At 36.4% G+C, this 11,456-nt stretch overlaps 1 protein-coding gene across 1 annotated transcript; it reads left to right on the forward strand.

Annotated features, from left to right (window-relative positions):
* Window positions 1–1,172: 1,172 nt before the first annotated feature.
* LOC145767044 (uncharacterized) lies at window positions 1,173–8,694 on the forward strand. Its single transcript, XM_082578779.1, has 6 exons — window positions 1,173–1,296; window positions 2,658–2,753; window positions 3,592–3,685; window positions 4,151–4,311; window positions 5,567–5,702; window positions 5,988–8,694. The coding sequence occupies exons 1-6, from the start codon at window positions 1,207–1,209 to the stop codon at window positions 7,208–7,210; spliced, it is 1,800 nt and encodes a 599-aa protein (XP_082434905.1). The 5' UTR covers window positions 1,173–1,206; the 3' UTR covers window positions 7,211–8,694.
* The last annotated feature ends 2,762 nt before the right edge of the window (window positions 8,695–11,456 follow it).

Genomic DNA, 11,456 nt, shown 5'->3' on the forward strand with positions numbered 1-11,456 from the left:
GAATCGCTTGCTCGCGCGGGTCGCGTGTCGTAGCCAGGGCGGCCAAGCATTGTTTTCTCAACGATCTGGAAGTCTCTCTTGTCTTTCTCTTCGCAGGTCGATGTAAATCTTTGGTGTGTGGCCGGCCGAGGGTTGGCCACGCGCGGCGTTTCCAGAGTCGTCTTACTGAGAAGCAGCGTGCGCAGCGCGATGAAAAAAGAACGCTGCGTTACAACTGCGCTGAACACAATCGAGCAGCTGAGAACCAGAATTTTCAGGTCTTACGGGAGTTAGTAACAAGAAGAGATGTGTGGAAATTGTATCTTTTCAGCTGCTGGAATAAGTTTTTGTCATAGAACAATGTATTTTAATCAAAAAATAAACAGCCCGAAAGGTAGATACTAAGTTTATGTTCAGCAAAGTTTTACAAACTAAACTGTCTTCATCTTCAGGTGCAATAAATGTCTATAAACATTGTATATATTTCATTTTACATTTTTGCTGAGCTGAATTTTAAGCAGAGTTAGAAAGATTTTGGAGTTTAAAAGAGTGTGCTTTATGAAACAGTTTTATTTGACAAAAAAATACAGGATGTTTTTATACCATCTGTAACGTCAAACATGCAAATGTGCTTAGTTTTGCCTAATTTTGTCCCAAAAATGACAATTTTATGAAATAAGTTAGCCTAAATACTAAATCTTACTGGAAATAAAGTAATTAGGCTATGTAGTGTGAATGCAAGTTGTAACATGCCCACGAACATTAAGTAACCCGTTATAAAACAGTGATTCGTTAAATGTAATAAATCTTAATAAGATCAGTCAATCTTGGCTGAATTTTGCAATAAAACGGATGCTTTGTGCTATTTTTTTCTCTCGATCTTTTCAGGGTACGAACTGAGGGTACGAATTGTTCAGGGTACGAATTAGGTTGCACCCCAAAAAACAAAGCAGCCTATATTATTTTTTAATTGTTATGTTATATGTTTGCTCTATTCTACTATTCATGGAAAAGTTTCTCCAAGATTTAGAATAAGTTATTTCGTGATTATTATAAAAAAATATTTTATTGCTTGAATATATACATTAAATATTTCAGTAGGCTATTGCGTTTCTGCCTTGGTTAAATTATTAGCCTATTATGATTATTTTGTGTTTTTTCAGAACATTTTTAACCTTGTGTCCAACTTTCTATCAATTAACATATAATTTGACCTACTGTGATGTCATGCAGTTAGAAAATATGTCATCAAGTGACGAAGCCCAAACTGGTGACGTAGGCAGCAATGTAGGTGTTACGTATGCAGAACGACGTAAGGTGAGAGAGTAGCTATTTGATAACATCGTTTCTTAGTTGATAGTATGTAATTAAACGGGTAATTTAATCTCATTTTATGAATTGAGCACGTTTTTATAATATAATCAAAAGTTATTACATTGGTTATTACCTTGAGAGTTTGTTAATTGAATTATATTTGATTGAAACGAATTTGTTTATGAACAAACTTCGAAACGAGACAATAACAAGGTGAGAAAATTTCTGAATTGTTTTGAAAAGTTTTTGTTTCAAGCCCTTGACCGGTACCAAGATATCAAAAAATATGTTAAACTTTCCTCTTTTTTTAGTTGGAAAAATGAAATATTTTTGCTGCGTTGTATATAATTTCATCCCTATAAATAACGAACTTTCAAGTTTACTCGTTACTGGCAAGATGACTGCGTACACTTCATAGCTATCCAACGAGCCATGATATAGTGTTCTTGTACTAATTTCATGATCTTCTGTGATAGTTAATTTTGATACAATCTGTTGGAATTCAAACAGTAGAGAGTGTTTTCATCACTATTTTTGCACAGAAAGCATTTTTCCTTCCCAATTATTGTTCTTCTATGGTGGTACTTGACATTATCATTTCCCAAAAATAAAAATAAATGTAAACTAACAGCTCGCATTTTCTGTGAGTGAGTTAATAATGATATTTTGCTGTTGCAAAAACTTCTTACTTTTAGATAAAATAACAAAGCTACTTTCTTTGTTTACATAAACTGACCGGGTATTATTGATCTTTGTTTAAATAAACAAAATGATAAGAATGATAAGCAGATTAGCATATTGATCAAAGTAAACATTTTCAGCCAGCTGTGCTTGAAATTAACAAATGATACTATGCGTAAGAGTCGAAGATCTAATGGACTGTTTTACCGCAAAAACTGATAATAGGCATAACCGTCTCCAGGCCATGGCATAACAAATATTCAAGGACGCTGGAAATTTTAACAGCAAATAACAGCAATAGCCAACTTGAAGCACAAAAACTGTTTTCTTATTTGATGGAGTGTTTCATGCACGTTTTTTATCTAATGTTAACAGGCCCGGATTTAGGGGGGGGCATAGGGTGCAGGTGCCCCGGGCCCCCGACTATTGAAGGGCCCCCCTACGATATGTGGGCAAAATGTGATTTTGTGTTTTTTTTTGTTTGTTTTTTTTCTTTCAGCCTTTGAAGTTTCTGCAAAATGCTGTGCAGTGCAGTGCTAGATTAATGCTACTGTACATGTAGAGGTGGTTTTTCGCGAGGTAATGTTTTTTCACGGGGGGGCCCCGATCTAAAAGTGCCCCTGGCCCTCCATCAGCTAAATCCGGCCCTGAATGTTAACTGAAGCATTTTTTTATTTTCACAGTGGTCCAAACCTGTCATGGAGAAAAAAAGGCGAGCACGCATCAATAGTAGTTTAAATGAACTCAAAGCTATTTTACTGGAAGCCTTGAAAAAAGACGTAAGTTTAGCATTGTTAACAATTATGTCAGACTATTACACGTAAGGTAGTTTAAGCCAAACTTCATTTACCATTTCTAAGATCTTAACTAATTGTCATTGGGTTTCACTGACACTGACGTAGGTAATCGTAGCTAAAACTGTACAAAATCATACTTTGTTCTTGTTTTCAATCTTTAGGTTTTCCAAAAAAAAAAAAATTACTGTTCTTGTAGTAATTTCTCACTTATCAAGAGATAGGCCTATATAGCAGCAGTGTTGAGCGGAGTGTGATTTTTGAGACTTCATTCCACCCCTGCTCCATGAAACCAGACTCCACTCCAATCCGGCTCCGAAAATTTTCATCACTTTAAACTCCGAATCCATTCCACTCCAAAATCTAATTTTGGGATAACGTTGTACTAGTCAATGCGTAGCCTATAACACAAAATAACTGAGAGGTGACAAAACCTTTAACCATTTCAGCAGCAAGCAGATGTTTTTATGGCGTACATCATAATAATCTTTAGCTTACGTGAAGTCGAAAATCGTGGAGAAAGGTTTCATTTTTTTTCTTCTGCATACAAAACGATAGACTACGGGATTTTTTCGATTTACTAAAACGCAAAATTGCTGAACTAATCTCCAAATCCATTTCACTCCAAAAGTTTTGTGAAAAATGAAACTCCGAATTGACTCCATTTTCTGAAAATCTTGCAAACTCCGGCTCCACTCTGACTCCTCTCTATGCTCAACTCTGCTATATAGCCTTGTCGTGGATTATAAAATAACTGTCTTTTTGTTAAATTAAACGTATCTGGTTAATTGGGAAAGTTTTCTGACCATGTTCTTTTCAACAGAGTACCCGACATTCGAAACTGGAAAAAGCTGATATTCTTGAAATGACTGTGAATTATTTGAAAAACGTGAACTCCGAAAGACAAAGGCTCTCTGGTACGTTACCCTAATTACTCAAATAGAAGCCAAAAAACCTATTTGGAACCAAAGTTGCAAAGTTGAATCAATACCATTTTGAATTTTCAAATGTAAGATAAACTTTGTAGAAAAAAAATTCAGTTTTGCAAGTGAAAAGAAGAAATGTGTTCACTTTATCGAAAGTGTTATTTTGTGACAAGTTTCAAGCGGCAGCAAGATTAGAGTCTGCCTGTGAACAAGCATTGCTAAAATAGCTCTTTGGCAGCATTTTTGATGCATGCACGAAAGTTACTCAGGCAAACTACTGTCTTGCTTCATCATGTCAAACAAAATAGGCATTTTCTGAATAAATTTGAGCTTTTATGACCGATATTGATTATATTGCTAAACAATTAACTGATGTTGCGCATTATAAGTTTCTATTTTTTTTTATATAAGATAGAAGGAGCAGATTCTAATAATCTTTATTGTTAAAAATTTCAGTTTCTCTTAGCATCGACTCTACCGTGGTTGATAAATACCGGGCTGGGTTCAATGAGTGCAGGAATGAAGTGATGAGGTTCCTAAGCACTTGCGAAGGAGTTACTGTCGATGTCAGGACCAGATTACTTTCCCGCCTGGCGTCCTGTAGTCATTCGATTCGGGTAATTACCAGATGCTGTCAAAAATTTTTTCGCCTTGAGTTGTCTATTGAATTTTTAAATCCACTTTAAGCTTTCAATAAGTGCTTATAAAACGGTAAGACCTTTTTAAATATTGCCTACAATGGAAATGAAACATCTCTTATTGCTTGATTGGCTAACAGACATCATTGAAAAGCAGTGACAACCTATGAGCACAAAGGTCATTAGAGGTCAATGTTGCCCCAATCGCGTGAGAATAAGCCAACGTCAGAACATGATAATAAAACAAGTTTCTCGACAAGCAAAGCCAGATCTGAAAAACGATTAGATTAAAGCCCAAACGTTATTGAAGTCAAAGTGTATCAAAATACCTATACAGTTTGACACATAATATCCAAAATCTAAACAGAAAGTATCCTATAATATATAATGTACTGTGTATTAGGTTATAAGCTGTCTTCTCTATTAGTCATTGATGTTAGTCATGCGGAGGCAAGGTCGTTGGAATCATAAGTTAGGCCTGATACCACATAAAGCTATCCCTTCTAGACCTATCTATAGCCCCTTTTGAAAACAAAAATAAAGTTCATCTCAACAGACTCTTAAAAGAAAGAGATATATTTCCAATTGGCCGTAATCAACATACGTTTTCGTTGGCACCTTGGGTCTCACTGGAGTTTTCCTTGCCATAAAAAGACCAACAAGAACTTTCTGAACCTCTTTGCAACGCTGCTGGGGCCTGTCAGTGCATGCCCATTGCCAACTTTGTCTCCATTTTAAATCAGGTTGTAACTCAAAAAAAAAATCGTTTTTGCGCAAACAATTCTAATCAAAAAAGTCGAACGGGTGAGGGATAAATTTGTTACAGAACCTCTCAGAACCTCTCGGAAAAAAGTCGCTAAAGACTCACCCATCGTCCCGGATTTACAAAAATATAATTAAAACTAAAAAGTTTAAAGCTTTTGCAATGCAAAGTCTCATGGCAAGTTATTCAAGGAGGTTATTCAAGGAGCTGAAAACCATTCAAATTGCAAAAGAAGCGTCCAAATTGATGTGAAATGTTTGAACACCTACCCCAATGCAAACGTAGTAGATGCGGTAGTGAAAAGCTTCAAAGCCAACTAGAAATTAGTGTACAACAGTCAAGTCCAATCACACCACATTGTGGTCGAATTGCAATCTTAAAAGTGGCAAACTACTTGATTGAAATGCACTATTTTGAAACTTTTTGTTTGCGTTTTAAATGCCTGACCCTGTGCTTAATTCTATTCTTCAGAGTCAACCCAGCGCTTGTAATGAACCAGATTTTGAGCCAGCTTTTCCAGCAAACGACCGAATAGCTAATGGTGGACCATGCACTGCACTTGCGCAAGCTCAAAACGCAAACAATGTGAAACAAACTTTACCTTCCGGTAAGTCCGTTATGTTGTTGCAAAGTCATTTCAAAGTAATTTTATCTGCTGAGTTTGGTTTGGTTTGAGTTCCTGTAGATACTCGGTACCGGAAGGACTTCGGCTCGATACCTATATACAGCACGTGACTCTCTGCCTGCGACAAGGCACGTAATAACGTGCATGAAGATAGACGAAGAACGTCCCTGGTGCTTTTTCGTTTAATTGGTTTCAAGTGATGACACTTTTTTGTGGTAATTTCTTTTCACTTTTATGGAGTAACTCTACGGTTTTTATTTATTTCAGAAAGTTTTAATTGTGCAAGCATACGACGACCAATGGTTGCGAACATTGCTCCTAGATTAGATCCAAAAATGCAAGGAAATTCAAAAACCTCCCAAACTCCTGCAAGAAATACTGTAATTTCAGATAATGTTCCACTTGCCTCAGCCACAGCAATAAACGGTTTTGAGACCGGAATAGGGAATGTTGCGTTCCTACTTCCCGCCCAAGGGACAGGAACAACTTTCCTAGCTCCGATAACATCATCTTCCAATGTCATTTCAAGTCCAGAAAAGCATTTAATTCAGTCTCAAACGTCTGCAGTACAAGGTCAAGATTTCACTGGAGAAAATGTGTCAAGCGGAGAAAGCATTGTGCCTCCTCGTGGGCCAAACATCATTTTGCTGCAACCTGTTTTTCAACCTGTGCCTCCATCACCTTTAACAAGTCCCATTGACAACAAAATGTCAAATATCTCTGATACATCTTCAGGGTACCACGCTGGAGACGACCTTAACTCGACTCCACCTCGACTATCTATTTCCCCATACAAGCCCAATAACAGACGACACAATTGTGATAGTTCAGAGAAAAATACGTCATTTTCCGGCAGCGAAGATCCAATGGAAAGTGACTGCGAAAAACGTAGCGTGTCCCGCGACAACTTCTTTGAAGAAAAGAGCAAGAAAGTCGCACAAGTGAGGCCGCTAGACTCTACCAACCACCCAAACAGTCTTTTACACCAAGGATCGTTAGGATACAGATTTGGGAGCCAAGGTGTTCCCAGAATTGCTTGTAATACGTTAACACAAGATGAAAAAGATAAACCCCGTATTAACAAACAAACAAATAAGCGAGAACGCGGTTATTCGGACGATCAACTCAGACAAGTTTCCACAAGCTCAAAACGCGGTCGTTTGTCAGTGCCTCACTCCACAGAAGACTCATCTTCAAACGCCACTGACAGTAACTCAGGAAATCAATATTTGCACAAATGGAATAAAAAGTATGGAAAATACCACATTCCCCCCTCAGACGTAGCTGTTGGCGTGAATGTCACAACACCAATGGATTTGCATCAATTTAACAACATTCAAACAAGTAATTTGATTTCTATCGAAAGAAATATGTTCTTAACTGATCAAGCAATATCCCCACAATCCATTCCTACGTCAACTATAGCAAATTCAAACGCAGTGAACAATAAGCCTAACCCTTGGCGGCCTTGGTCAAAAACTGTCAGTTGATTCCAGCCTTGAAACCAATCACTGCAAAATATTCACAAGTAAATGTTAAACCGACACAAAGAGGAAACTTAATTGTGCTGCAATTTTGGTGCTGCTGCTGATCTTTGCTTTCTCTCTGTTCATTTTCATGATGAAAATTGAATTGCAGTATTGTGGAAGCAATATTTTTGCATTCAGAAGTGTTTAATTAGTTTTTTTTATGAAGCTTTTTATTGTGTTTATGTGTTCCGCTTTTGTTTTTACACTGAAATATTTATTACAAGGTGTTGAAGTTACGTATATAATCGTTTATTGCTGTAGGTTATGATGAAATATGTCATATGCACGTTGCGTAAAAGATATGTTTTTTGTTGAAAATGGTAGAGATACTTTTTCAATAAACTTCTATTATGCTTCTGTCAGCAAAATTGTGCAATTTCAAGTTTTGTTGAAGTTTTGTATGTCAAAATACTCGTGCGCTGTCAAGCAAGTTTTATTTCGTTTTATGGGAAAGTTTTGTATAGAATTATTGCTCAATATGCGTTATGTATATCTTATAAATTTATTTTATGCACAATTGTAATCACATTCTTTGACCGGTTTTGGAACCTTTTCACGACGAAAAAAGTCACAAAATCATTAGCTTGTTTAACGCTAGCTCCAAAATAATCTTTTTCAAGCTTTTTGGGCTACAGCAATTTTTTGCTTTAAATTTACTCTTCTGTACGGGATACACTTCCCTCCAAACTTTTATAAATACGTAGCTTACACTCAAACAATCAATCATTCAATTTTTTCATTTAGGTTATTTCGTCATAAATTTGTTCACCGTTTGTCACATTTGTAAACTGTTTACCGTACCCTGACGTGACGTCTTGCTCTACCGTACTAGTAGGCTACGTTATTTTTGATTGAAGAATTAAATGTTTACTTCTTTACATTATTATCTTTTAGAATTTGTGCAGAGAAAATCTTATGCTTGGTTTCAAAACAAAACTTATCAGAATTACTTAAATGATTCATCTTAAGGTAAAAATAAAGTTACTTTTATTTTGTAAGAACACCGTGGGAAAATGTCATTGCCTTTATCATAATAACGTGCATTTTGAACTTAAGCAAAAGTGTTATTTATCCCAAATAGAAATTTGAGAATTTAATGATAAGTAGAAAGAGATTCAAAAATTGTTACCAAAACCACAAAACTTATATTTCATATTAGAACCATGCCGTGTAATTACTTTAAAATAATTTTTTTAACATTATTTTATAGAAAGTTCATTATTCTTTTTTGTACCGAGCAACAAACTTATTACAATGATTACAACAATGAAATTGTGTTTATGTTAGAATTATAGGATATTTGGCTGCCAGATTGGACATATGTTTTTTCTTAAACAAAATGGCTGACGATTCAATGTATTGAATTATAGAGGAGATATTGCATAGACCGTTGATTGCAGCCGCTAGCATTTTTACAATTTTGACTATGTAATATCATTAAAGAATTCGGGAAAAAATGTTTTAAATTACTTTTATTGATGAGGAGCATGTAAATACTTATCATCACGGGCAGCATTACGTATAACATAACTGTAGCTATGAGAAGAAGCACCCAGATTACCGAGCAACTGTAACTCAAACTCGTTCGTCGAGTAAATGTTTCAGTCGATCTTACTGCATTCGACATACTTCGCATGCAATTGACATATCGCTCACCTAGAACCGAACTATGTTATGTCCATTTTTCAAGTTTTGAGAAAAACAGGAAAATAGATTTTGAATTGAGTTCAGTTCAGTTTAAAAAGTTTGAAATTTCTGCAGGACTTAATTGACATAAGAGAAATCTGAGCATACCATCAGATAGAGCTATGTCCACAACCCAAGAAAAGTTGAAAAAGTGATTTTTGCAAAAATTGGACATAACATAGTTCGGTTCTAGGTGAGCGATATGGTACTTCTCACATTCACTGTTCTAATCTGTCATTCCAAGAGCATTTAACATTGGTTTCAACTCACACGGTGAAGCTTTCCCAAGAGAAGGGCCACGTATAAATAGAAGAGAGGCCGTTTTCTGGCCTACATCAGTCATCTTGCGTATCATTATTTTGGCCTCATTTTAAATGAATGGCCATTTGTGTAAAAAGTAAAAAATCCACCGTGGCATCTTCAAAGTAAGTATTTGTTTAAATGTTTTTGAAACGAAATGTGACATACATTACACTTCAAGAAAATTCTAATTCACTTTGAACGGATTTTCATTTTTAAGTACATTGTAAACATTCGTTTTACGGTGAGTATTATCGTACAAAGGTAATTAGTAGATTTTTAAAGAAGAAAATCACTTCTACCAGTATAACTATTTGTCAAAGGAATTTACCAGGGCGCCTGTAAACTTTTGGTAAGCTGTTTTTGACATTTAAGTCAAAGACGCTTCTTGTTCAAGAAAAAAACTGCGAGGACTTAAAACGACTTTTCCTTGATTAACCTTATCATATGTTTTTGTCAATTCAATGTCAGAAAACATTGAATCAACGTTTCAACCTTTAACTTTAGTGCAGCCTCAAGACATTTCTAACAACGCAGCTTTAGACAGGCGCTGAATTTCACAGTTATGTGATTTCAGTGTAATCCGCCTACCGTAACCTCTCTGTTTAAGATTTGATCGTGGGAAAAATCGTTCGATGCAGATTGCCCGAGGCCTTGGGAAAGCACAGAGCATTTATCTGCAACAGTACAACATAGCAAAGATCTTACGACAAATGTACATGTGTCAAAAGGTCTACAGTTCTTTAAAACTAAAAGGGTAAAATGAAAAATTTTCAAACTGCCGTCTTGCAATTGAACGAATAGATTTTACCTGTTCTAGCGCCTTGATAAAGTCAGTCGTGCTGACTGACAAGAGTTGAAGCTGATTATAATTTTCAACATCTCATGGCAACCTACATTCATCAAAATGACACACGGAATTATATAACCAGTGATCTAGTGTAGAATCACATTGTATATGCTTATGGTGGGATACCCTTGCAAAAAATCAATTATTTTCAAATTTTTGGTTTAGGGGATTTTCGGAAGTTTGTACTTGGAACTGCAGGTAGGCACTGACATAGGACAGTTTTCCTTGCGAATCAGCTGATTTCAGTCATGCAAATCAGCTGATTTCAGTCATGCAAATCAGCACGTGATATTCTGACCGATCCACTCGAAAGATTTTTGATACAAAGAAAATTAAATGAATGTATCGCCACAAGCAGCGTGGCCTAATGGGTTAAGGGCAGGGCAAGGGAATAGTCATTTCGATTGCGTGGGTTCGATTCCCACCCTCTGCAAATGTTCATTTTCTGCTGCAACTGAACTGAGTGCAAGAAGGATCTTAATGACTGTAATCAATTGAGTTTATAAGGAAAATTGTCCTACCTTTCTTAACCAATGCGCCGCGGCGCAATGGTGGTAGCTGGTTCGCACGGAAAACTGTTTCATGTTAAAATGCCTACCCGCCCTACCGGAACTACAAGTGTGCAAAATTTCAGAATGAAAGGCCAACGGTTTATACTGTTTATAGGCCAACAGTTACATTAAACTTATTTTATTGCAGCAATTTGCAGTGTGAATGTCTGCACAGCAGCTTTCTGCGTCTGTAAATTCTCTGCAGCCGAACACAGCATTAAATAATTTCAAATAGCATGGGAGGTTGTCAATTACAAGATGCTGTTCTTAAAACCTACTAGTTTTTCAACTATAAAAAAATTAAGCTTAGCATTCCAAGACATATTGTACAATACATGTGTGTGGAGCAGTGACGTTCGGTGGCTTAAACCGTTGGGAAAGCAACTTGGAAATATGCTGCAGCAAGGTAGTAGGCACGAAGGGCGTAACCGTCGGGCGAAGCCCGAAGGCGTGTTGCCGAAAGTAACACTTCCAACGGGGGGTCTGGGGGGCCTCCCCCAGAAATTTTTGAAAAACACTTCCAATTTGGTGCGCTCTGAGAGCATTTCCAAAACAAATCAAAAATAAAAATCTGTCAAATTGTGCTTCGCCTATGTCGTGATCATACATCCATTTAATGTTTAGAAGTCATGAACAATCTTAATTTTAGCGTTGCAGGACCAAAATCCAGTGTTAGACATGGAATAATAGTTGTCTAAATATTTAATTCGTCATGAATGTTCATTCTCAGATATTCAGTTAGGCCTACGCTACAAAAACTAACACTTAGGCCTAAACATTACAACCGCAAGCAATTTGTACAAAAAGCTGGATAAGTTTG

This window comes from Aplidium turbinatum, chromosome 3 (assembly GCF_918807975.1).
Source record: "Aplidium turbinatum chromosome 3, kaAplTurb1.1, whole genome shotgun sequence".
Lineage (NCBI taxonomy): Eukaryota > Metazoa > Chordata > Ascidiacea > Aplousobranchia > Polyclinidae > Aplidium > Aplidium turbinatum.

Bases quoted from the DNA above. Each gene is read 5' to 3' on its own strand.
- LOC145767044 (XM_082578779.1), top strand. From the start codon at position 1,207: ATGCAGTTAGAAAATATGTCATCAAGTGACGAAGCCCAAACTGGTGAC. The intron at 3,686-4,150 runs GTACGTTACCCT...TAAAAATTTCAG, and splicing joins CGAAAGACAAAGGCTCTCTG to TTTCTCTTAGCATCGACTCT. The intron at 4,312-5,566 runs GTAATTACCAGA...TCTATTCTTCAG, and splicing joins CCTGTAGTCATTCGATTCGG to AGTCAACCCAGCGCTTGTAA.